Raw genomic sequence first — 27,438 nt, 5'->3', positions numbered from 1 at the left:
ATTAAACTATATATATATATGTATCAGTATGGCCACTCAAGGCTTAACTTCACAACGTCAGGGTATTTATTCCCAGTCTCAAACGCCCTATTGGTGGCCAGTTAAACAAGCTGCAGATACAGAAGGACTCAAAGGTCACACGCAGCTCCAACATCCATTTCCCATCACTCCCAAGCGTCTAAACGTATACGGAACGCGGCAATCGATAAATTCTTTCGCCACGCTAATCCTTCCCTTGCCTTTACGGGCTGTAATTAAAGCGCGATGCCCCATTTGGGCTCCCTGTGCGTTATTACACAACCGACATCGATCGCCGTGACAGGCGTCGCCTGAAGATACGCGGCATCCCAGTTTCTCCGAAGCTCGATATGGGTTTTCGTCACCGCTTCTCCAATATTGGCAAATTTATCAGCAGAGGCACTTGGACGCTTTGGAATTCTCCAACTCAAGAGACTCTTATAAATACAATAGAAAAATCTTTCAGCACTGACTCACAGGGCTGGTCTGTTAATCAACAGCGCAGCTTTTGTTGCAGCAATTAACACATTAATACCTTGGAATATGACCCTCTACTTACACATCTGAAGCAAATCCTAACCAAAACCTGGCATTAACATGTATTTTTGCCTCTAAGTAGAGTCAAACCTGAACCGTTAGCTCTGAAATCCATGTTCAATGAGACTGAACTAACCCTTTCCCACAGTCTGTTAAAAAAGTCTGGTTGATGAACAACTTCTCAATTAGAATTATTGAATGGTTTGGGTTGGAAAGGACATTCAAAGCTCCCCCAGTGCCACCCCTGCCATGAGCAGGGACATCTTCACCAGCTCAGGTTGCTCAGAGCCCCGTCCAGCCTGGCCTGGGATGTCTCCAGGGATGGTTCATCCACCACCTCTCTGGGCAAACTGGGCCAGGCTCTCACCACCCTCAGTGTCTATAATTTCTTCCTCATGTCCAACCTGAATCTCCCCTCTTTGAGCTTAAAACCATCACCCCTTGTCCTATCGCAACAGGCCCTGCTCAAAAGTCTGTCCCCATCTTTCTTTTTATTTTAAATTAATTTTCAATTAAAATCAGACTGCTGTGGGTGCAGCCGGAGCCCTTGTTTGGGTGACCCAGTCCTGCACTGCGGTGCGAGGATTTAGTGTCCAAGGGAAGCTCTGACCACCCTTCTGCACAGACCTCAAGGGGAGGTGGAACCATAATTAGATATTAGGAACAATTTCTTCATGGAAAGGGTTGTCAGGCATTGCAACCGGCTGCCCAGGGCAGTGGTGGAGTCACCATCCCTGGAGGGGTTTAAAAGACGCGTAGATGAGGTTCTTAGGGACATAGTTTAGTGCCAGAGTCAGGTTATGGTTGGACTCAATGATCTTAAGAGTCTCTTCCAACCGAAATGATTCTATAATTAACAAAACTAAGTAAGGGCAAGATGAAGAATGTGGCTAGGACATCCCAAATTTTATGAGTCGCTCAAGCCTTTCAAAATACTAGATACTAAACTCCCATTCACTGCAGCAGAATTACTCCTGATGTGTCCTGTTCTACCCCACCAAACCCCAAGGAATGATCAAGTTCATGCTGCCAAACAACTGACTGGCATCTACTTAGCCCAGCATGCCATCTGGTCAGTGTATCCAGGAACAGAAGTGGGAAAAGGAAGGCAAACAGACTCGAAGGTAGCCAAGAAAAGCATTTTTTGGTTGAGCAGGCAGCCAGGCAGGGTACGGTCAGCACGGCATTCGCAGCCTTGAATTGCAAGTAGCCTCAAGTTGCGTGTATTAGGAAATAAATGCGCAGCAGAGTAAAATGCAAGGAGCTCATCTCTGCACGTTGATAAAGATCATCCTCTTCTTCCCCAGTTTCTAAGCTTGAGCACACGCTTGGCAGCCATGTGAAAACAGTGGCTCAAGAAGGTGGGTTTTGACCTGTGTCCCCATGTAGATACCACCCGAGAACCTTCATCTTCTCTCCATTTCAGCCAGGATAACATTAGCATCGTCCCTTTAAGGGTCAGCTCCTTCTATAATTACCGTAGCTGACCTAACACAAAAAAAATATAATAGCTAATAAACATTATAGGTACATCATGTAAAGCTCATATTCTAAAAGCCATTATTTTCCCAGCTAAAAATGCCCCCAAACTGGTCACAGGGGGAAAAAAGCTGAATTGATTCCACCTATGTTCCCAGGTCACAAAGTGCTTTACTCCCCTTCTTTTCAATCCTCAAAGCCTCCCAAAAAGCCACCATTCCCACAACAGGCTTACAAAAGGTGTATTGTTAATTGTTACTACACTGCAAAAATCGACCTCCTGGCCTTTCTAAAGTCTTTGGGACTATAGGTTTGTTTATGATAAGAATAAACACTCTGCCTGGGATCATTTTTGTTACAAGTGGGAAGCCCTACCAGCTAAGAACAGGAACGCTGCATTTCAATGATTTGCTATTTTAAAAGCGTCGCTGAATTCTACGTCAATAAACACACAGATTCTTATAACTCATTATTCATTGTATACTTAAAAAAAAAGGAGGTATTTTGAAAATAACCCACACTAAGCTCCTAAAGAGAAATTGCATTCCTCTACGCATTCGCCTTTATTGAGGTAATTCCTCACGCGGCTCTATCAATCCTATTAGTGCTTTTCCTATTTGCTCCACCAAATGAACTGCGGGTTGCAGTTTGCAGGGACGGTTTTCTGCGCAGACCATTGATTCAGGCAAAACGCTGCAGTCGAGCAGTGGTTTTAACAATTTCTAGACCTACAAATGCTAGTAAAAGGAGGATTTTAATTAATTGAGGGTGTCCCCCACATAAGTGACTTTCCTCTACCAATGAAATTATGGGGCTGATTAAAAAGACAGTGTTGGTGTTTACATACCCTGCCTCAAACTCCACATTTTCCTACATGTTTTCTTACAGAAACTGGTATGTTTTGGCTTGAACATTAACTTACATGAGACACGCTCTCCATGTGCGCTGCAGAGATTTAACAGCAGAGCTGCTCTCACATTGAACTCTACCCATATAATAATCACCATCTTGGTATTCTGAGCTCGCAGGGTCACACTACAAAGTTGCACATGTGGGCAATTTTGGTAATTAGAGCAGAACTTAACCCCCAAGTCCCAGGCAGAACTCCAACTAAAACACTTACTGCATCCCCCGCCCTTAACGAGCTGTTTAAAAATTAGTCGCCTTGCATTTCATCACGGAGGATAATGAGATCCACGGAGTCGCTCTGCACCAAATAACTGGAACCGATAGCTTGGAATAAAACGTGATCACACAAGATGAAAAAGAATTCTTACTGCAGAGCCTTTACTCGCATGTGTTGTTTCCCAATCCGTGAGGCTACGCATGGAAGAATAAATTTGCCAGCAATATCTGAAGTTAAACAAGCAGAGCGCACCAGCAACTAAGACAGCAAACATTTCATTCCCAAGTGGGCGAATTAAGAGAATTAGGCCCTAATGGGAACAAAATCACAGCATCATAGAATTGACTGGGTTGGAAAAGACCTCAGAGATCATCCAGTCCAACCCTTGGTCCAACTCCAGTCCATTGACTAGATCATGGCACTAAGTGCCATGGCCAATCTCAGCTTAAAAACCTCCAGGGCCGGTGAGTCCAGCACCTCCCTGGGCAGCCATTCCAATGCCTGACCACTCTCTCTGCACAGAATTGCTTTCTAATCTCCAGCCTCAATTTCCCCTGGCAGAGTTGAAGCCCATGGCCCCTTGTCCTATTGCTGACTGCCTGGGAGAAGAGCCCAATCCCCACCTGGCTAGAACTGCCCTTCAGGTAGTTCTAGAGAGTGCTGAGCTCAGCTCTAAGCCTCCTCTTCTCCAGACTAAACAAGCCCAGCTCCCTCAGCCTCTCCCCACAGGGCTTGTGTTCAAGTCCCTTCCCCAGTCTTGTTGCAAGAGAACTCTTGCTCAAACAACCAGACAAGTACTTTTATCATATTGCAAAAAGTAGTTTTGCTTTACATAACTCTACTTGTAACTTTTTTCTTGTCATTTAAATAACAGAATGAGTTATATATATCTATATGTTACTGGTGTAGTGTGCAACACAGCATTACTCAGCCATCTAACAAAAGAAACCTAAATAACTTTCAAGACTGACTTTGTCAATCCTACGTAACAGAAAGTTGAAGGTTACAGCTTAGAATAGTTTAAAACTTATTTCAAACACATTTGCCACATCGACGGGGTAGGAATCCATAGTGCAGAAAAATAACCTTCCCCTTCATTCATCTCTGTCACCTCTCGCCCATCTGACTCCAAAGCAATTGAGTCCCTTGCGATTTATGACCCTGATGTCAGAGGAGGGAACGCTTGGTACGACTACTCCTTAATTAAATGACCGAAAAAGAGCCACCCTCAGCTTTTTAACTCATTATATCATCTTATTTTCTCATTCTCTCCCTAAATATCCTGAAAGTTTCCTTCTACCTTCGTTTAAAGTCAGTATAAAGCATCATTCAATTTATATAAGGAATATATATATCCCCTAGTGAAAAAACCCCAACCCTTTGAATAAGCAGTTTTCTAAAAATATGACAGAACCACCATAGAGGTGACAAACAGCAAAGTCCAGCCACCAGAAACCTATTTTTGTAAGGTTTTCTAGACTAAATTGGGCAAAGAAAACACAGCGAATGCTGCAACCGTATCCACTGCAACTCATCTGCTCCACGATATAATCATTTAATCTTTTATCTGAATATTCAAGACGTTTGGTCAGCTTTAGATTTGTGGAGATTTTCTGCTAGAGTGTCATAGTTTAATATTAATTTCAGAGTATCTAATTTAATACTAATTTTCCCGCCACCTACATGAACTTGATCTCCGTTCTCCAAAGAAATGCTTTAATTTCCAGAAGTGTCCAGATATAACATTTGTACGTAATATTGAACACCTCCAGACCAAGAGCTCGTTTAAAGCCAGGAGGATATGATTGCAATTTGCAAATTATCCTGCCCCTCAACTCCGATAGACTGAACTATTGAAAGACCATTGTTTATGAGCAGCACGAGTGATAAAAGGAGGAAACTTGTGTTTGTAAACAGTCTGTACATGAGAACACATAGAAAACGATCCGGCTCCGTTTATCCCTTGAGCCAGAGAATGGAAAACAGGATCCAGACGAGGACAAACTCAAAGTTAAGACGATCTGAACAGAAGCAGTGGCCTATGTCTGTGTAAAACTCAGCTCTGTCCTCACCTGAACGCTCCTCAGAGCCACCCAACCTTGCTGTGCACCAGCAGGCACCGTTCCCTATAGAGAATAGAAATTCAGGCTCAAATCCTTCTGTTTCCCCAATCCCAAGGTCTTTGCATCCAGCCCTTTAACTTTCAGAAGGTCGCATGGACACCGAGCATTTCAAGGTTGAAACAACTTCATAAAACACATACTCCACATAGGGACTCAATATAACTATGGACAGCTGAGAGAGATGCTACACTGACAGCACAGTTATTTAGAAAGCCTGTTTCCGTGAACTTTTATGCTATTTTATACAAAGAAGAACAGTTTCCTAAAACCTCTGGAAGGGGGGAAAACCTCGTTTGCTGAACATCCTCCGCAGTGGTGCGAATTGACACCTTTTACCCCAAATGAGGTGCGACAATAAATAAAGGACTTGAATCTCCAAGTGGAATCACCTACCAGGTGCAGCAGCACTTGCCAAGTTCCACCTGCAAATCACAATCCCCAACTCCCCTTCTTTACAGATTTTTAGGCTTTGAGGTCATTCAGACTGTGAGCAACTTATGCTTTGCTTGTCTGATGAAATCCCTTCAAATCCAATTTATTTCTGTAGAAAAAGTGTCATATTCAGTTCACATGCTCTGCAAAAACTTCACCATGAGGCTCCAAGTGAAGATCACCAGATATTAATATAGAATATTGCTGGGTTGATTCATGGGAAAACCTGCGACTCTGCTGCTTTGTACCCACTGTTAGTCAAAACTTCAGAGAGAGGAATGACATGAGCTATTGGGGATTTATCCAAACCAATGTAAATCAAATCTATGACCTGTTTTTTTTCCCCCCCATTTAGTTAAATGGACTCGTACTAGATTTTATTGTCAAACTGAATGAGCAGCTCAAAACTTTTCCAATAATTCCCAATAATTCCAACGCAGGATGCGTATCTGAAACCTTCTCAACGGGTGTTTGGTTAAAAGAGGATGATTAAAAGGGAATCCCAGAGGGTGCATCACAACAAAAATACTATTGCAATGAGGAGACCTGGAGGAGAATAGAGCTGAAGAGGCTGCAGCTTTGACAATCCTCTTGAAACAAGCTTTATTAACTGATTTGGCAATGGCCTTTTGACATTCGTTTCTTTTCAAAAGCCAGATTTTTATTCCCTTGAAAATCAAGACTCCTGTTCATTAAGGAGTTTGCAGCAATTCCCTTTTTATAACCTGTTTCACAATCCATATTCAACAGAAAAGCATCTATTTGAGTCTCTATTTTACAGCAAAGAACAAGCAAATCCCTGCTGGAAAATCACCCCGGTGACAATTACTTTGTAATAAAAAGCATAGAAGAACTATCGTGTTTCATCTGTTAGCACTATGGTAAAATTACATCTTGGTTAGAGGTGAGGGGCAAACTCAAATTCTGACCAGAAAACTGACACTCAGGTGGTTGTTTTTCCTGCATGTACATTCACAGGTTCACCTGATGTACCAGAGGGTGTTCAGATCAAAGTATAAAGACGTGGGCTTTGCAAATTTGGCTGAGAGCGTATGTGGGTGGAAAGCAGATTAAGAGGAAGGATTTAGGCGAGGAAAGAGGTTGCGTAAAGGCACGTGCTTAAAACCACTCAATTTTAGCACATTTTCAGGAGGCCAAAGTCTTCCTCTACTTCACCCTTTCCACATCATCCCCAGGAAATCTTAGCGTAGCACTAAAAATATAGGGATGCTGCAGTTCCTTGAGTCCTATACATGCCCTTTTCTACTATAGATCTGCCCCTGAAAGCAGAAAAAAACGCTCTAAGCTTGTCTGGGTTACAGCAACAAGGTGGGTCCAATATGCGTGGGAGGGAAGAATCGCAAGACAATTCAGTAAAAGAGAAGTAAAAAGCTCATTTACACTCAACTGAAAGAAAATTTCAAAGCACACTTAAGCCATTGCAAGAAGTTGAAGCTCAAACCTTGGCTACGAAAGATAAAAAGGAGGCAGAATGTTGGACGGGGAAGATTTACTGTTGGAAAGAATCATCGATGTAAGGGTAGAGATGCCCATTGCCTTCTTAGGGAGGGATTATTTTTGGAGGCCTCAAGCTCTTCTCACAAATCACAGCCTAAAATTGCCCCCCCAAAAAATAAAAAGCGGATCTGAAGAACACAAGGACAACATTAAAAATGGCTTTTAAGCCTCCATCTGTATATAAGAACTGACGCTCTTCATTTTTATACCGCGTGGTTTGTCTTGTAGAGTCCTCTTTCTATCAGTCGACAGTTCTCAGAGCCGTCAGCGTTTCTTGTGTGTCACATACGGTCGCTTGGACTAACCTCAGGTCACACAAGCTCTCAGAAGCAAAACCGAGGGTTCAACGAGGTGTTTCTCATACACAAGGTTTGCTGTGAACACTTTAAGCTAGGAGAAATGAAAGTATTAACATTCCTACAGCGCACGATTAAAAGATCAAGGAATTAAAATTTGCAACGGGAGAAAGCAGCAGAGCAAGGATGAGATTCATTTTAGAAGCAGCTTCACCTGCAGATCTTAAGCCAAAAAGATTAAAAAGGGACCAAAACGTTACCTGCTGCTCTAATAGGAAATGACTTCCACGCTATGGGAGACATTTCTGAATTCCTAGTAAAACTATTCATCTAAATTCACACAGCCTGCATGAATCCTCATGATACACCAGCTGACAATGTGTTATCAGTTGTGCCTTAAAGAAACACAGAACAGCGATATAAAAAGCAGCTCTGGAAGTACCAGTTATTGCACAACTGCCAGAACACATGGAATTTGCCTTGATACGAAAAGCAAGCACGTGCTCCTAGTGCCCCCAGGATTAAAAATATCTTAATATTTGCATAGCACCCTTCTTTTAAAGAAATGTATCCTGTGGTCAGCAGGACAAGGGCAGTGATCCTTCCCCTGTGCTCTGCATTGGGGAGGCCATACCTGGAGTATTGTGTTCAGTTCTGGGCCCCTCAGCTCAGGAAAGAGATTGAAGTGCTGGAGCGGGTCCAGAGAAGAGCAACAAGACTGGGGAAGGGACTTGAACACAAGCCCTATGGGGAGAGGCTGAGGGAGCTGGGCTTGTTTAGTCTGGAGAAGAGGAGGCTTAGAGCTGAGCTCAGCACTCTCTAGAACTACCTGAAGGGCAGTTCTAGCCAGGTGGGGATTGGTCTCTTCTCCCAGGCAGTCAGCAATAGGACAAGGGGCCATGGGCTTCAACTCTGCCAGGGGAAATTGAGGCTGGAGATTAGAAAGCAATTCTGTGCAGAGAGAGTGGTCAGGCATTGGAATGGCTGCCCAGGGAGGTGCTGGACTCACCGGCCCTGGAGGTTTTTAAGCTGAGATTGGCCATGGCACTTAGTGCCATGATCTAGTCAATGGGCTGGAGTTGGACCAAGGGTTGGACTGGATGATCTCTGAGGTCTTTTCCAACCCAGTTGATTCTGTGATTAACCAAACATTCCACTAAGGGCTACACGTGTTCAAGAACCGTGCTGCTGTTGATTTGAGGTCAGAAGATATTTCGTGTAAGAGAACAGCGGTACATGATATGAAAGCCATACTGACTTGCTTGTTAGTTAAAAAAAAAAAAGAAGTACAGTAAAATTAGTCTTACACAACCCCTTAGTGGGCGTAAAATTAGTCAATAAGTAAAAAATGATGGGTGGGGAGGTTTTATGGAGTGATTAACACATGCCTCAGGCACAATATTTGCAGTTCTATACATTCCACTGCTTGAGATCTGAATGCAAACTGCATGATTTTAACTTCAAAGCCAACAAGGCTGAAAAATGTATTTCATTAAGTGTTTATTATTCTGGATCCACTGTAAATTTGATTCTTAGGTGATGTGTGTTACAATCCCTTCTTGGTACAGGTCAGCTCTCAAGCCGTTAATTCTTCCCAGGAGGAATTCAGATCCTGGAATTCACTCCGAATCTATTGCAGCTACGCCTGGGAGCCCAAAACGAGCGGGATCGTCCAGGAATTAAACTTGGAGAGTCAAAGAGCAGGTTATGGCAACTCCAACAGCTTATTCCAGTTAAGACAAGGTCAGGTAAGATGCAGCTTTGTAGAAAGTTGTAAATACACATAATGTGAACATAGATGTCACCTCTGGCAGAGATGCAGAATAAACTCAATTACTTGAGCTGAAATAGTGCTGCTTTATTTCAGCTCCATCTACACGAGTTTGTGCAGTCAGTCCTTTCTCACTTGAATTACAGGCAGCCTCTAAAAGCTCATCCGGTGCCTTTGTTCCCTTCTCCCACACCAGATCTTTAAGGTTTTTAGATCTCCTTTCATCTCAGGTTTGGCCATAGGAACTATCCCCCTTCCACCCTGCACTGAGTCAGCAATTGGTACCTTAATTCCTTTGAAGAAACATACCTAAAAGCTAATTTATCTGTAACATTTCATGCTTGGCTTCTAAACACGTCTCCATAATCTCCTTTTTACCTACATGCATTCTTCTCAGACGGGTATCAACACTAAATTTCAATGGGCAGATTCACTACTTCATACTAAAAATTCACTCCGTAATATTAAATCCCTTCTCAGCTGCCGCTTTGGAGATTTCTCAGAATCAGCAGTTTAAGTTATTGCTTAATAGACTTTTTTCCACCCAGTTCAGCTTCCCATGAACTAAATTTCAAGATGTTTTAAGCACGGCCTGTCAAGCTTAAGGCTGGAAGGATTTTGAATGGGAGATAAGTTTCTCTTTCTGATATAATCTGTCTAAATGCTTTAACTGAGAAATGACAGCCCAAAACCCTGAACTGCTTTTCTACATGTATAACACATGCAGGAAATGTGTCTCAAGAGCAACTATATTTTGCTGATTCAAAAGCACGCAATGAAATAATCTGTATTCCAAACAAAAATAACCTAAGGTGTTCTGCCCTGCTTAGCTCAGCCTTTCTTTATTAAAACTGTTAATTAGCACTGAAATACAGAGTTTGCAGAAATGCTGTTCCTTAGTGTTACCGCCTAAAAAGAGCATCATGCTCAGGGTTAAGCTTAAAACAACCTACTTTAATATTTAATGCTACACTAGCTAATGTTTCCTACCAGGGCCCATTATCTCTCGCAGCAAAACAAAATAACACTGTTAATATCACAGATGGGCACTCAGATATGAAATATATAAAAATAAAGGCTGCTCCTGTAGGGTACCACCCCTACATTTAAGTGACATTATAAAGGTAAGCAGCACATGTCAACTGTTGGCGTCTTATGTAAATGTATATAGTTTCTTTTTAAAAGCACCAGTGTAAGTTATTTAATTTAAGCAGGGGAATGAGGAGCAGTTCTGGTTCTGACAGTCACTTCTGTGCCTATTAACTATTCATAAAACACTCAACAGCGATGGAAAGAGCCTTTGATGCAGCAGTAAAGGCTCGGCAAAGCTTTTATCATATTAAATATAAAACCTGAAGCTTCATGTTTACAGCTGCTCATTAGACAGCAAGTTTCTCAGGCTGAAAGCAGCAGCCACCCCAAGACACAGAATATTAATCCTAATGAAAGAGCCACATGGATTCCAACTTTCAGAAGAACTAAAATAGATCTACTGGTTGCACTACAACCCAAATTGAGCTTCAATTACCACTAGAATAACCTGAAATTACCAAATTGTGTTATTAATGGTTTAAAGCGTTAACAGAAGCCACATATTGTCATTTCATAGAAAAAGTTGCTTCAAAAAGGTAAGAGTTTCTCCAAGTTTACACCACACCAGTCGTCAGTTTCTCCTCACCTTTATGCACCCCAAATACCTTGCAAAGTCATTTTTAAAATACATCCAAATTTTCCACAAACTGCATGTAGTTTGAGTGATTGAATCCTTAGGAGGCAAGTTTAATGACAGATGAAAATACACTGTAATTAATAAACAATAGCAGGGATTTTAATTCCCTCTGACCAATAAGCAGCATTAAGAACCAGATGTTTAAGACCAAGGCCTCATCCTGCTCCTATAGAATTTATAAGACATGGCTGAAATGTGACAGGGGAAGCAAACAGTAGTAGTAATACACAGAACATACTCAAGACTAACACAAATCACTTGGTTTCTCAAACACCTTGGACTGATGAACACGTGAAGGCACTGTCAGTTTATTTTCTAGTAAAGTTGGGAGGAACTTCCCATTGAACGGGTCTCTAAAAAAGATTAATGAAGATTTCCAGACATCAAAACTTGTGAAAATGCCCAACTAATATAATTCCATCTGGAGCCAGTCCGCCGCTTCTCATAACTGGCGTATTTTTATACCCTCCGAATTCTTCTAAAACAAGTTAGCTGCTTCATTTTGAATTCTTAGGCTGCGGATAGTGAGAAAGAGAGCAAGTTACAATAAAAAAGTTGTCATATATTTGGCTGGTTCTTGTTGCTAAGCTAATAAAGCCCAGATGTGACACAGTCTCCCACAGCATCCTCACAGCTAAACTGAGGGAGTGTGATCTGGACGATCGGGTGGTGAGGTGACTGTGAACTGGCTGAAGGGAAGAAGCCAGAGAGTCGTGGTCAATGGGGCAGAGTCCAGTTGAGGCCTGTATCCAGTGCAGTGCCTCAGGGGCAGTGCTGGGGCCTGTACTATTCAATATATTCATCAATGATTTGGACGAGGGAATAGAGTGACTGTCAGCAAGTTTGCTGATGACACCAAGCTGGGAGGAGTGGCTGACACAGCAGAGGCTGTGCTGCCATCAGAGACCTGGACAGGATGGAGAGCTGGGCGGGGAAAAATTGAATGAAATAGAACAAGGGCAAGTGTAGAGTCTTGTATCTGGGCAGAACAACCCCAGGTTCCAGTATAAGTTGGGGAACGAGCTGTTGGAGAGCAGTGTAGGGGAAAGGGACCTGGGGGTCCTGGGGACAGCAGGGTGACCATGAGCCAGCACTGGGCCCTTGTGGCCAGGAAGCCAATGGTACCTGGGGTGGATGAGAAGGGGGTGGTCAGTAGGTCAGAGAGGTTCTCCTGCCCCTCTGCTCTGCCCTGGGGAGACCACACCTGGAATATTGTGTCCAGTTGTGGCCCCTCAGTTCCAGCAGGACAGGGAACTGCTGGAGAGAGTCCAGCGCAGGGCAACAAAGATGCTGAAGGGAGTGGAGCATCTCCCGTGTGAGGAAAGGCTGAGGGAGCTGGGGCTCTGGAGCTGGACAAGAGGAGACTCAGGGGTGACCTCATTCATGGTTACAGATATATAAAGGGGGAGTGTCAGGAGGATGGAGCCAGGCTCTTCTCGGTGACAACCAATGATAGGACAAGGAGTAATAGGTTCAAACTGGAACACAAGAGGCTCCACTTAAATTTGAGAAGAAACTTGTTCCTGGTGAGGGTGTCAGAGCCTGGCCCAGGCTGCCCAGGGAGGTTGTGGAGTCTCCTTCTGTGCAGACATTCCAACCCGCCTGGACACCTTCCTGTGTAACCTCATCTGGGTGTTCCTGCTCCATGGGGGGATTGCACTGGATGAGCTTTCCAGGTCCCTTCCGATCCCTGACATTCTGTGATTCTGTGATTCTATGACTACAAGGCTGTTGCAGATTTGTAGCTGCATTTCTGACATGGCAACGTAACATCAATCTAAGCCCAGCAATAAAGATGAATAAAGTCACAAATCAGCCCTTATTTTGGGAAGGGGTACAGCAGACCTTTCCACTTCACAGTATCTATTGATCCAGCTCTCACCGCTGCATTTTATTAAAAATTCCAAACTTCAGGAAAATTTTGAAACCCTGAGAATTCAACTGCTGTTGAACTGGGAAGGGACTATACAAAGAACCATCTCCTTCAGTTGCTGAAATCTCATGGCTTCCAGAACAAGTAGGACAGGTCATTCATCTACCAAATCATAAATACGCCTCTGATCCAGGGTAAACTGCGAGGAAAATCAAACACCTGTGAGCAGAAAGCGTGTAACATCACAATAATGTGCCTAAGGTTTTAATCTCAATTATCAGACACCACCATTATTTTAATGACCAAAGTTTTCTCCACGATATAAAACACAAGCACACACCATAAAGCTCAATTGTCAATATTCAACATACACCTGTAAGGAAGAATCTTTTTTGCCCACCTAAAACTTCTGGTTCTTCAATGTATTAAAAGCAAAGTTAGTTGCTTGAATCACTACATTTCTCAAAAATAGTTTGGAGCCAATTGAATCAGACAGAAAACAACTGAATGTTGCTTTTACCCAAAGCAAAGGGAATTTTACAGCAGTTCGACAGCAATAAGCAACCCCCTGCAGTGAGGAATAAATATAGCTTATGTTGAGGCAGACAGATGTTGAAGGTGATAAAGGTAAACAGAACCATGGAAGAGGCAATTACCAAACAGGCTTGATAAGTCACCCGTGAATAACTTAACCCTGCACTGAATCCAACATTATTTGTTCCTCTGCTGAGGGAACGGGAGCAGGAGCACGAACAATTTCAATTAGTTCCCGAAGTGTGAACATTTGTAACCAGCCGCCTCCGTCTCTTATCTCCAAGGCATGGAGCATCGTCATTGCATCCCCACAGCCTTTTCTGCATCGCTTGGTGGTTTGCTGGTTTTTCTAGAAGCAAGAGCTCTTTTCTTCCCTTCCCCCCAAATCCCAATGTTATTGGGATCACTGGGCTTAGGGGAGGAAGGGAAAAGACATTTCTCAATTATCTGGAGGAAACAGATCTGCTTGAAGAGCTCACGAGAGCAACATAAACTAGTGGACTGGTCAGTAATTAAGAGGATGGTTTATTTATTCTGTCTGACCTAAAGTCAGTTTTGCCTTTTTAAACATCCAAGTGCCAGCACAAACAAAAAAGCCAACAAAAAGCACAGGTCACTTGTAAATCTGGGGGTCTTCTCCATGTAAAGCAGGATGCAAGTTTTTGTATTCCCGGTAAACCAAAGCTGCTCATGCAAAGGAATTAAGTCTCTAAATCTCAACTTACCCAAAAGACAAGTGATGGACATTATAAGCATTCCCAGATGAAGATGCGTGTGTTTTATTCAGCAGGTCAGCTCCTATTTGGGAAACGCTTATAATCTATTTTAACTAAGCCACCAGTAGATCCAAGAAGAACATTTGATGGGCTGTGAACATGAAAACTCTCAGGAAAACCTAAAGGCATAACCCATCAGCACATCTCATGGCAACTAACCACACTGATTAGCGAACCCCGTTGATTCCAAATAAACCGACTACTAATTTCACATGAAAACACATTTTGAACTATACAAAGACGAGATAAAACCATTCATACACTGCACCAGTTGAATCTCATGCCCTTTTGTCACGTCAAATATAAAAATACAGATGTGTCATTTGAGATGCTAACCTTGAAACTTTAAAAATGCTGTAAATAGTATTCAACAAACACTATTTTTGAGAGTTGGTGCAGTAGTTTTGTTTGGCCACAACTGAGCATGCTCTAAGGCACAACTGCATGTATAAGCCAAAGCAAACATTAGCAAACATCTAATATGCATATATTATAGATACACTTATCCGGTGTACACACATCCTTGATTTATTCACTCAAAGCATGCTCAGTCTGGCACTTCCATTCAGTTCCATGTCATATTTTCTGATACCTGATAGAGAACAAGATTTTCTGGATTTGATAAAGGTAATACCAGATACTCTTAATACTTTAAGCAGTTTATTGGAAACTTTGTTACAGTACTCACCACAAAATTTAACAGTCTACTCCTATTCTAATCCCCATTATTATCTAAAGCCATTGGTGTCATGGTTTATTCATATGTATTTACCTATTATAACAAACTAGGCAGATTAACCACATAGAACAAGACTCACCAGTGGTTTGAAACAAATGCAACATTTCACTAGTAGTTCAAAAAGACCATTTAGCTACTTATTCTAAAGTATTGTAAGCTGATGTATTTCTCCATAAATGAAAATAAGCTTCCTTGCAATTCTTTAGAGTCTAATGTTGTTTCTGATTTCTAGGATACTTAACTGTTAATAAAGAATTTTAGAAGCTTTTGGGGTTATGGGAACTCAAAACAAATTGGGTTAATGTTTTAACAGACAGAAGCAATATTAGACCTAAGATGCCTGTAGGTAGAAATCATCCTCAATTAAACGTGGTCACAATTGAATCTGTTGCACAGCCAAGAACAAAAGCACAAAGTCCATTTTACCTGGTGTACCTTCAGTTGGTAGAACCCCACTTCTCTCTTCCTCTGACTCGAATTAATGCAAAAAGATATCGTTTCAAACAACAGAAATGAGGATGACTTACCAATCTGCAACAACACGGGCGTTACCAAAGCTGTCTCCATGGCGTAACAGAATTCCCTGCCGAACATGACGGCCCCGTGCATCACCCACAGGCGGATCGGTATACGGTCGATGGATCCTTCGCTAATGGTCTCCTCGCCGCTTTCGTTTTCCTTGGTTTCTGGTTTCTGAAGCTGTGCCACAGGTAGATCTTGAACTTGCATAGATTCCGAGTCAGCATTCTGGGGAGCCATTTTCATTACCATAAAAATATATATATATATATATTTGTTATATCTACATAAATAACACTACCATAACTCCACAAACAAGTTAAGGTGTCTTCTCTTTCAGCTTCTGTTCCTCAGGCAAATAATGCTGATATTCCTCTTGTACAAACAGGTATCTTGCAACTTCTTGTATAGATACGAGACACCAAGAACGAAAAGCTATTTGGTAGGAATTTCCACATATGGCTTGCTGGTTTACTGTGAGTTAGAGTTAAAAATCCATAATTGCCATTCAGTTAATACCAGTTTCATAATTATTATTGAAGAAGTGCTGAAGTTGTTATTCTTGCTACAGAGAGGTGGAAAGGCGACACAAAGAGGTGCTCCACTGTTAATCCCCATCGAGCGGCTGATTAATCTGCAACAAAAAGCAAGCATTTAAAAATTTCAATAGCGTTTTTCAGGATATTGTAGCCCCCCCCTTTAACCATATACCCTATTTCCTGCTTAATGCTTTCCATTGTCCTTGCCTGGTGTAGGGTCTTTTATTCCACATTCCCTCCTACCCCTGGAGTTCCCATTGAAATGGAGTTACTCATATTTAAATGACTGTACTCATAAGTTCCTCCAGTTTGTGGTCCTACACGAAGCCACAGAAAAACACATCAGTGAGATCCTCGGAACATCGAGCACAAAACAAGTTCTGGGAAATTTAATGCAGGTTCCATTTCAGCAACAGCGGAGGATATTCCAGAACTATGCCAGGAAGATGATTCATTAATTACCATTTACTCCCAGGCCACACAGACATCTCCATTTAGACTTTTGGAAGTCGTCAGTTACTTTGCAGTAACCATCCCACCATTCCTCAAGCAAACATGAGCAAAAAGAAGCCATTAGGAATATAACTTTGAGGGTTGATATATAAACATTTAAGTTTCTGATGAAGATATATAGATAGATATAGATATAGATATATATGTACAGCATATGCTTTCATCTTCACTTTCTGCACACAAGACCAGAGCATCTTAGTCCCACGTCCTCTAAGGTTTCTGAAGACAATGAGAGTAGAATGGTACAATATCTTCCATCACACGCCAAAGCTATTAAATTACATGTATTCCAACCAAGTCAGACAAGCTTCTCTTGTATTTCCCCATCCTTTGTGCCACAAAGTCTAAGCAGACACACATAACTGTAACACATCAATCAAAATGTGTTTAAGCACTTAGGAGAAAAAAAGTAAAGCATTTTATAAAATGTCAGATTGCAAAATATTTGTACTAGACAGACGCGGATTTACATCTATGCACAGAGTAAGACTAAACTGCTATCCCAGGACAAAACCCCCCAAGGGTATCGTTCCACAAGACGTTGGCTTTGGCAGCAAAACTGGCCTAAGACATCCCCACGCCACAGTTTGCTGCCCCTTCAGTTGTGGCAAGAAAAACCTCCTTGTGGGCTACAGCATAAACCAGATCATTAAAGCGGTGAACCTAAAAATGAGCCTTCGGGAAAGAAAAATGACATGTTTGGGGTTTAAAGCACATCATAACAGCAACTCGGCTGCAGCACGACCCGACTCGCTGCTCGACTAAAACTGAGATCATCTTGAGAACTCCCTCCTCCTGGTACCCTCAGTGGGTTTATTGCATCTGTTTTGTCCTTCCATTCAGAAACGTGTTTTTCTGATCTGGGCTTTTCCTCCTCCCCAGGTTCCCCAAGATGACCAGAGTTCTCAGATTTGATCACATCAATAACAACATAATACCATAATTTGCTTTGGAGCCAGTCAAACCTTTAAATCACATGAGAGAAGTGAAAAGAACTTACTGAACACAACTGCTGTAAGCCAAGTTTTAAGTTCCAAGTTTTAATCTACAAGCATTTTTCAGTTCCAAGTTTTAATCCATAAGCACTTTAAGCTCCAAGTTTTAATCTATACGCATTAAATCGCTCAGAACAAAATTGACTCAAAATAGCATTTCTACAACCACTCCATTAACAGGAGGAGCTGGGATGCAGTGCCTACGGTTACTGAATTATGGCACACACAGGTATTTATTCAAGTTCTTCATAAATACCTTGTTTTTATAAAGGTTTTTCCACCAGTCAAGGTTTGCATTTACTGAGCTTATTGTCCTCCTTCCAGTAGTTAGAACAGCACTGAACTTGCATCAGGATGGGAAGGGATGTGATTATCTTTCCTTGTCTTAGTTTTCAAATCACTCCTTGAAGGGCTATTGGTTTATCATAAATATGAAATTAAGCACTGTGTGTATTAAAAAAAAGACACATCCACTTGTTATAACACAAGTTCTGGGTAAGTAAAACCTACAAAATACACGTTACAGAGTAGGAGCAATTATTTTAATTGCAGACTAGTAATAAAATGTTTAATTGTTGGCAGCATCAGGCAAAATTGCACTCTGTAGAATATAAAAGCTTATGTATCAGGTCTTATCATCCAGAAATCACTCAGAATGTGTGTGTTGTGTCAATGACTATGGGTCATGGATAACGCTCGTGTACAAGACAGCTTTAAAGTCTGTAGTGGGTTTTTTTTAATGCTTAAAATCTATAAAGCATTTAACTTAATTTCCCTAAGCACTTCATTTATTATACTACGCAGTTTGAGGGCAGCAAAATTAGACACAAAGACACTTCATCCCACCAGAACTTCACAATGCACTGGGACAGTTGGTTACGCCAGTGGGACGACACCAGGCTTGGAACATTTGTCACTGGAAAGGATCAAGAGACAATATCTGAGATTTACCCCATTCGAGCGAGACTCTTAAGGGATGACTGAAAAAGTTATTATTGAAGTGGAAGATGATGGGGAGTAATCAGATAATTCAGGAGACAATAACGGATGATAGATGGAGGCAGGCTTTGAAGCTGTAATTGAGATAAGAAGAACAGTATATTTTAAACATGCCAGAAAAAGCAGTTAGAGTATTCAAGTGCAACAGCAGAGGCACAATGGGCAGGTTTTATCTAAAGGAACAGAGAATTACTGTTCCATTACGCCAATTTTGTGGGAAGCATAACGCTCGTCTTCCTGCAGCACTTTTATCTGCCTCCAAGTGCATATTTAATACCAGAGAATAACAACAACCTCTCAGAAAAGTCTTCCAGCTCGTTCCCAAGTCCTGCCCCGTTGTGTTCAGACTCATTTTACACTGATCCAGATTCCACCGCTGCTTTTTCCAAATTTCATTTTGAATTTGGCGAGTTTGAATAGCGCCATTCTTCCTTATCGAAAAGGGAGACAAATTCATTTACCTGCTGGAAGCATTACAGACATTTTTATGCAGCGAAGAACTCCGAAGTAAAAGGAGTAAAATACCAAAGAAGGCATCTAGTGTTATTTTTTTCATGTTTGTTGGCTAGTAAACCAATTGACAATTTTTTATTGTAGTATTGAGCATCCGCAGTGATTTCCAATACAGTCCCTTTACCTTTAGTCATGCAGTTCAGAGGTGTTGGAGCATCTCCCGTGTGAGGAAAGGCTGAGGGAGCTGGGGCTCTGGAGCTGGACAAGAGGAGACTGAGGGGTGACCTCATTCATGGTTACAGATATATAAAGGGGGAGTGTCAGGAGGATGGAGCCAGGCTCTTCTCGGTGACAACCAATGATAGGACAAGGGATAATGGGTTCAAACTGGAACACAAGAGGGTCCACTTAAATTTCAGAAGAAACTTCTTCCTGGTGAGGGTGGCAGAGCCTGGCCCAGGCTGCCCAGGGAGGTTGTGGAGTCTCCTTCTGTGCAGACATTCCAACCCGCCTGGACACCTTCCTGTGTAACCTCATCTGGGTGTTCCTGCTCCATGGGGGGATTGCACTGGATGAGCTTTCCAGGTCCCTTCCAACCCCTGACATTCTGGGATTCTGTCTGCATGGAGTCCACCTAATAATAACACCAGTCTATTTCTTATTTTTGAAGAAGGGATGAATTAGGCTTATTTTACTTGTCATCGAAGCAGACTGGGTATTAATACTAAGAGAGCTAGCATCGCTTCCTCAAACACGTCGGGAGGTGTGGTGCCAAAATACTTCAGAAAGAGAATTTCCTTTTCAACTGTACCTTTCTGACCATCCAGCCGTGCAGCAGCTAAAGAAAATAACTCAAAAATGTAAGTAAACTGGCACAAGACATCAGTTCTCATGAAGTTCTCACGTCCCACGTTCTGCCACAGACTCTCATAATTCCCATCAAGTTTTCAAAGGCATTTTAATGACTAACGAAGAATAAGGAAGTAGAATGAAGAATTTCAGTCGTGCGATGGGTTAATATTGGGTGTTGTGCATCGGGTGGGTACAAAGAGAAGTTTATCTAAAGAAATACTCCTGGTCTTGTAAAGTGGATATAGGAGGAGGGGACTGATTACACAGGCTCTTTTTCAGTCTAATTGCATGTTCTATGCCTTGACCTTTGGCCACATTGTGACAACAACAAAACCTACAAAGCAGCAGTTAATATGAATATTTCAATAATGCAGGCAAGTGATATATTCTGAAAACTAATCTGGAAGCAATTTTCTAAAAGCTCCTCAAGTCACTTGTAATTTTAGCTGTTCTACTTTTCCTATCTAGTTTCCATCTAGGCATAAGTCATAACACGACTACGTGAAGCACAAAACAACATCACAGGCTTGACGAGGCCGTATCACAATAATCCTGCGCCTAAAACAGGCAGCGCTCAAGACAAAGCACGTGAGCTAAAGGACCAGAGGGAAATTACCACCTTTCTTTAGGGTTTCCAAACACGACAACTTATACAGGTAATATTTGTGACCCCCAAAATCAGTGCTTTTCTTTTCCCTGACTTTTATCACACTTTTCAATGTGGTTTGTAGCTTAGATAGAGGTTGACAAGCGGTATTTTTGCATATGTGACACCGTCATACAGAAAAGATTGGCGGTACACCCATAAGTCCCCAATAAATGGGGTTAACGGTGATACTGCCCGAAGCTTTGAAGACTGAACTATTTTTAATTCATGTTCCCATCTATCTCTTGCTATCAAGGAATAGGAACGTACTGTTCGACAAGCAACTAGATTTTCTGCACCAGTGCCAAGGCACATGACTTTAATTAAGCTATGAAGTAGGCAGCAAGTTTCAGGTAATCACACACATATTTTATGATAAAAGTAATAAAGCCTGGCAAGTAGATAAAGTTCAATGGGCCCAACTGGATACCATGAGGAAATTTAAGCTCAGCTCTTTCTTCCTCTGAAGCCATTAGACAATCCTTAAGGCATTTATTGGTGTATGAAATTTATTTTGACAGGGTAGGTGTGCACTAGCTACAAAATCTGAAAGGAAAAATAAACACAGCCTAAGAAAAAGTGGAAGGAACTTCTCTCATCCTGATCTTCAAAGTTCATTGCATTACCTTCCAATCACTGACCCAGCCATGTCTTGTCTCCAATCTCTCTTCCATTATTTCAATGTATCTCTAATTTATTTGACATGCAAGTATACAAATTGCTCAAAGTCTCCTTAAATCGTAGTAAAGAGCTGCATTCAATTTTGTTCTGCAGGAACTGTTTTCTAGCAAATCAGGAAATACTCCAGTTCAATCATTCTCCAGTTTAAAGCAATTCTACCCTCTTGACACTGAAAAGAAGGATGACGAGATACCATGAGCCATCATTAATACAAACATCTTTTCATGGTTTACCACAAAAAATAAATAGCTGAGCACCAATTCTTTCAGAATTTAACTTGGCTTCAATAATTCTGGTCACAGTTGTCACTGAGTCACTAACAGATCCTAACATGATATTCTGCGTAACACATTGAAAGGTACATGTACTTCTACTTCATGAAATACTCAACTGTTTGACTGGAAAAAGAGTCCACGAGCTAACAGGACAAGATTTGACTTCCAGAGTCTTACACCATACCCTCCTTTAATTCTTCAATGAGCACATTCCACATATACACATTATTAACCATACTATTTCACCTGTGAATCACATTAGCCTGGCAAGCCTATAATTGCCCAGTCATTCTATTGGATTTACTTTTCTGCCAGCTTGGTTTATGCTAAGGTTTTCAAGTAACCTCTTGAAAAGTTACCTAGACTGATTTAAGTCTAGTTTTAATATTAGTATTGGAAAGAAAGGAATTTTGAGTTTATCTGGCTTTTCCTCAGACTAAATAAATGTTTGGCTGAACGCTTCTAACCCTGTGTTCCAGACAAACACCACTTATTATTCTTTCTATCATTCAATGGAAAAATGGACACTGGGTTCTGCTTCAGCATCTGACTGGCTTGCAAAATGATCCATCACTCAGCCTTGTGCCTTTTCAAGAGTAAAATGGCATTTGTCCAAGGATAATTCCTGATGTTTTGAGTTCAAATCCACCACGCCAGAGCAATAGCACGTTGCTGTGCAAGAGCAGCTCTTAAAGACAAGGTTGATCTTCATCCCTCTCATGGCTCCAGCACAAAAATTTATCTGTTTTCAAAATACATTAAAAATGACTCTAAGGTGCCCATCCAACAGATTTTGTACAGGTGACTCCCCTGGGATTAAGTTTGTTCCATAGAGACAGCAGCTTGCACTGCAGAGGTAGGAGCAGCTGAAAACGGACGGATACTCGGTGCAGTACAAAGCTCATTGCAGCTTCAAATTATAACAGCAAACTACATTTGCCTGTTTTGCTAGCAAGGCTAGTTTTGGTTTAAGGCGAGCTGCTTGCACAGGACTATCACATAAAATACGTTACCAGCTTATTATACTATAGGTTTCTCAATCACAAATACTTCCTCCAACAGCAGCAGCCTGTTCTTCCTTTTCTCTGCCCCAGGTTTCTCACTCCCACCCCTTCCTGCACAGTCTGAGTAGCAAACCAGACGGTGGAACCGATCTAGGTTGAAAACTAAGCTGAGAAAACCACAAAAAAAAGCCTTTATAAAGTCAGTTGGGCTTGATCTGATTGCATGGCTGCATGGATCCATACCAAGACAACAGGGGAAGGGAGGGATAGGGGCAGCCAGAAGTATTCAGGTAGCAACACCCGATGTGAAACTGCAGCTTACGTAGTAAAACCATTGTCGGTGGATCGCTGTGGCTACAGGGCAAAGAGCAGACTCACCTGCCCAGCTCAAGATGCCTTCTCAAGGCAGAAGAAGCTCTCACAGCATGACTGGCAATCCCGATGTGTATTCTGCCTCCTAGGACTCAGACGCACAGCAGAATCCACGTGCAAAGCCAACAGGCAGCTATTTTCTCCCCGGTTGTTTTGCGGCTCTGTTACTAATTATTAGCAGCTGTTTATAGTAACAGAACTGGCCACAGGGGAAGTTTCTTTGGCCCATATCGAGACTCAAAATGTTCAGCCACTGCAGAGGGATGAAAAGCATCTAGAAAACGTACCTGGAGCTTTTGGCCCAGCTGGACAAATCTGTGCAACTACTTTACTTGAAATTCAGCAAAGGGGCTTTATCCTTCCGTAGTCAGATTATGTTGATCCTTCATAAAAGCGTAGACTAAAAAACATCCTGTGAGTTTCTAGAAACACCATCATATGAGTCACGAGGCCTTTGGTTCAAAAAGGCAGCAATTACAGGCAAGAAGTTGTTTAAATTTCCATGAAGACTTTTTCTTACATGCAAACACCAAGATTTTCAGCTACTGCTTTCTCTGTATTAACCCTACCAGAGGGGGAAACTATACTCATTCAGGAATAATTTTTAAAAAAAGGCTATTATACCACATATTACTTAACAACAGCCCCATGTGTGAGCAACATTGCTCCAGATCCGGAGAGAAAAGTTAACCTCTGATTTTAAAACACTCTTACATTAAACCGGACTAACCTGTTTTGAACCACTAAAAGCCTGCCAAAGGAAGAAAAGGTTAAGGCTGACCGGGTGCAATCAAGAACCACGTTTGACATGTCCTAACGTTTAATTCATCGTTCCGGTGATCAAAGGCATTGAAACACACCAGCTTGCTCTACAAGAATGTCTAAGCAACCCTACAAACGATACAAAATATATATTTTAAGAAGTTCTTCTTGAAACCCCTGGACCCAGCACAACGCTTTTGCATCATGACCTACTTTTGAGGATACCGCACCATTTAAGCCACTGAAGGAAGGTCTGGGAGGGTGGAAATGATACGGCATGTTGGCAATTAAGATGATATGGAGCAATGCACCTCACACGGAGAAGCAGCATTTTTTCCATTCCTTGCAACGTAAACTTTGCCTGCCCTCGGGACTCTTCACACACTGTAATCCACGTGATACATTTACAACCTCCCTTGTTTAAGCCAGGGCATAACTCTTGAAAAATATACTAGTTTAAGACAAGCAAATGATTCCAGCAGTTCTGCTATCAATGCTGAACATTGGACATACTCAACTCCCCCCCAAAAATCCATAAAAATATATAGATATCAACCCCCCCCAGAAATACAAGAGCAACAGTGTGAGCAGCTTCACTTTGAAAGGGTTGCTGAAGACTTGTTGCACCCTTTCCTCGGTATGTATACAAAATTCCAGAAATGATTCAAACCTGACATAAAGAGGATTCCAACTCCAGCCTTGCCAGGATTAAATCTGCTATAGGGTGTCCTGCCTTCGTCTTTCTGTAACGTGTGGCCTTGACTAGAAGCCCCCTTGCTTAATTGTGATCCTCTTGCTACCCAATTCCAGCTTACTTGGAAAATTATCAAGAAGATTTTAGTTAATGTGACTATGTGGTCACAGATGGCAACCTGTGCATAACAAACTCCCCGATGGGCTTTGTTTTCTGCCCAGACGAGCAGGGAGGAATAAAAAGCTTAAGATATCAGGTGGAAAGATGAAGGTCCTCATGATATCAGGGAGAACATCATTAGACAGCACTTAGTTATTCTCTATATTTTGGGGGCCAATGTGATTTCCCCGGCCTGATCATATTACTGGGAAAAAAAGATGCAGGAAACCATGAGTCTTCATGAAATTACTGAAACAATTCTAGGAAGCCATCTTTCTAAAAGGGATCCAGAATTTAATGTGAAACAGACTTTATTCAGTGGATTGGATATTATACTGTTCCCCGAAGACAAGGGCTGCTGCTAATATTAGATCAGGTTACATTGTTAAATCACTGCTGCTGGTGTTTTCAGTAGGAAATACTTCATTTTCTTAAACTGAGGAGGTAGCATTATCTGATTCAACTTATTGTTTGGTTTGCTGCTAGGTAGAAAACTTCACATATGCTCCTGCTACCCTCATGTCCATTCATATAGATACATTAAAAGGGTAAACAGTGAAGGTGGTGTGGGCATAAATAGCAAAAGGAGCCTTCCCAGAAAACGTAACAGCTGGTAAAACAGGCACTAAAAAGCAGTTCCACACTACAGCAAAGACACATACATGCCTTATTTACAACAGCGCCAAGTAGCAGTTTGTACCCCTAAAATTAGATAAAGGTTATGGACAAAGTAGCAAAAAAATAACAACCTAGTCACCACATAAAGAACTCAAACTCATGGGGATGGTGTGAAAATACGCTGTCATGGTCTGGTACTGCTGCAAATGACAACTTGGGCTTAGAAAATGCACTCAATTGGTTCAATAGGCACAGGAAAACTTCGGCACGAACGTGGCCAGAATAAGATGCACGAGTTTTTAAACCATGAACATGGGAGTTCTCTCCTATCAGAAGTCAACGGATCCATTCCCTCTGTCTCAACGAGGTAGGGCAGAGGAACACAAAATTAAAGCTATTGTCACCTTAACACGTTACCAAGTGGATTAACTGGAACCATCTTCCCTTCCTGCAGAAGGACAATGAACCCAGTGGGGCTGGTGGTGCAAGAATCATTTTCAATATCAGTACATCATTGCCACTAGCATTTTCTTTTCTTTGCAAGTTCTTTCAACAAGGCTGTTCTCTTGATTGCACAGGGTGGGAAATGAAGTTTACCAGCGCAACCATTTGCAAATTACTCTCCAGAATGAGCAATGCTTTCTATAATAGGTTGAGACTAGTGTTTTGAATGAATATTCATCTCAAAAAAACAGTCAATCCCGGATTGATTACTTAATATACGCAAAATTAGATATTCCTTGCAGATGTTACTGTACCTACTCTAAAAGTGCGATACTTCGTTTTCACGTACTGGCATTTGAACTAATTATATTCACTGCTCTGAAAATTTTCAGGCTGGTTTCTTCAGGCTGTAAATGCTTAAGAAACCCAAATACTGCCAGAATATGTATTAGACAATTACAGAAGCAATTCAACAGCTCAAGACAAAAAAAAAAAGAGCACAGCATAGATAATGAGCAGACTTCCTTTAGCATATCATTAAAGTCTGCAAAGTCTAATTCGTTGGAATTATCTCCAATTACCAGTCCCTAAACGCATTAAGATCATTTGGTCTCAGGAAAACACTGTTAAATTAAGATTTTCACAGAATGTCAGGGATTGGAAGGGACCTGGAAAGCTCATCCAGTGCAATCCCCCCATGGAGCAGGAACACCCAGATGAGGTTACACAGGAAGGTGTCCAGGCGGGTTGGAATGTCTGCACAGAAGGAGACTCCACAACCTCCCTGGGCAGCCTGGGCCAGGCTCTGCCACCCTCACCAGGAAGAAGTTTCTTCTCAAATTTAAGTGGAACCTCCTGCATTCCAGTTTGTACCCATTACTCCTTGTCCGATCACTGGTTGTCACCGAGAAGAGCCTGGCTCCATCCTCCTGACACTCACCCTTTATATATCTGTAACCATGAATGAGGTCACCCCTCAGTCTCCTCTTCTCCAGCTCCAGAGCCCCAGCTCCCTCAGCCTTTCCTCACACGGGAGATGCTCCACTCCCTTCAGCATCTTTGTTGCCCTGCGCTGGACTCTCTCCAGCAGTTCCCTGTCCTGCTGGAACTGAGGGGCCACAACTGGACACAATATTCCAGGTGTGGTCTCCCCAGGGCATAGTAAAGGGGCAGGAGAACCTCTCTGAACCACTGACCACCCCCCTTCTAATCCACCCCAGGATGCCATTGGCCTTCCTGGCCAAATGAAAAGCATCCACAGAATTTTATTCACTCTCCAAAGGCTGAGAAGTTGGGGTTTGGCTGGATTTTACTAGTTCTGAAGAAATCATTACTCCTTTGGAGAAAAACAAAAAGAGGGTTTCTCACATTTCAGCTTCTCTAAAGGGTTTGTAAACAGTTATACATAACAGCTTATATCACCTTACACTAAATATTCTCATTTTCCCTTCTTTGAGTGAACTGACCGATCAAACCAGCACATCATCACTGTGACAGCTTGGTAAATAAGTCTGAGCCCGCACTGATTCACTATGAATGTTGGAAACTCTCGTCAATGAGAAAGATCTTTTCCCTTCCACTAATAACGTGCTATAGGTTAGCGCAGCAGATTTATGGTAAACATCTTCGGTGTCTCCCTTTTGAAGCACAAGTGATTAGAAACAAGCATTATAGCTCAAGCACTTCAGGTTTTCAGGACTGTCCCAAGCATGACAGACACGTTCATGTTCATGAAATACCACTATTTGATTTACTTTCTCTGTTATTTAAATAGACATTTGAACTGACCTAGCTGTGATGCACATCCTATATATTTTAAGAAAGTTATAAGACAACCAAAAGTTAGGAATCCCCTTGTAACACCAGTAATTAACAAAATTAATAAATATTAAATAATACCAGAAGAATACTGTTTGGCCAGTAATACGGATAAATCAGTGCTCACAAGGGTGGCATCACCAC

At 41.8% G+C, this 27,438-nt stretch overlaps 1 protein-coding gene across 3 annotated transcripts in view; it reads right to left on the bottom strand.

Annotated features, from left to right (window-relative positions):
- Positions 1-27,438, bottom strand: part of SLC45A4 (solute carrier family 45 member 4) — a 67,755-nt gene that overhangs the window by 25,328 nt on the left and 14,989 nt on the right. For 2 of the 3 annotated variants that reach the window (XM_082047126.1, XM_082047125.1), the window contains exon 2: positions 15,479-16,104. In XM_082047126.1, the coding sequence (XP_081903252.1) occupies positions 15,479-15,722 (244 nt within the window). In that variant the 5' untranslated portion in view covers positions 15,723-16,104. Of the gene's footprint in view, positions 1-15,478; positions 16,105-22,749; positions 22,761-27,438 lie in introns of those variants that run through there. The other variant, XM_082047127.1, reaches the window with a different exon arrangement.

Source organism: Streptopelia decaocto (assembly GCF_964273445.1).
Source record: "Streptopelia decaocto genome assembly, chromosome: 2".
Classification (NCBI taxonomy): Eukaryota; Metazoa; Chordata; class Aves; order Columbiformes; family Columbidae; genus Streptopelia; species Streptopelia decaocto.
This window is presented reverse-complemented; position numbering and strand designations above follow the sequence as displayed.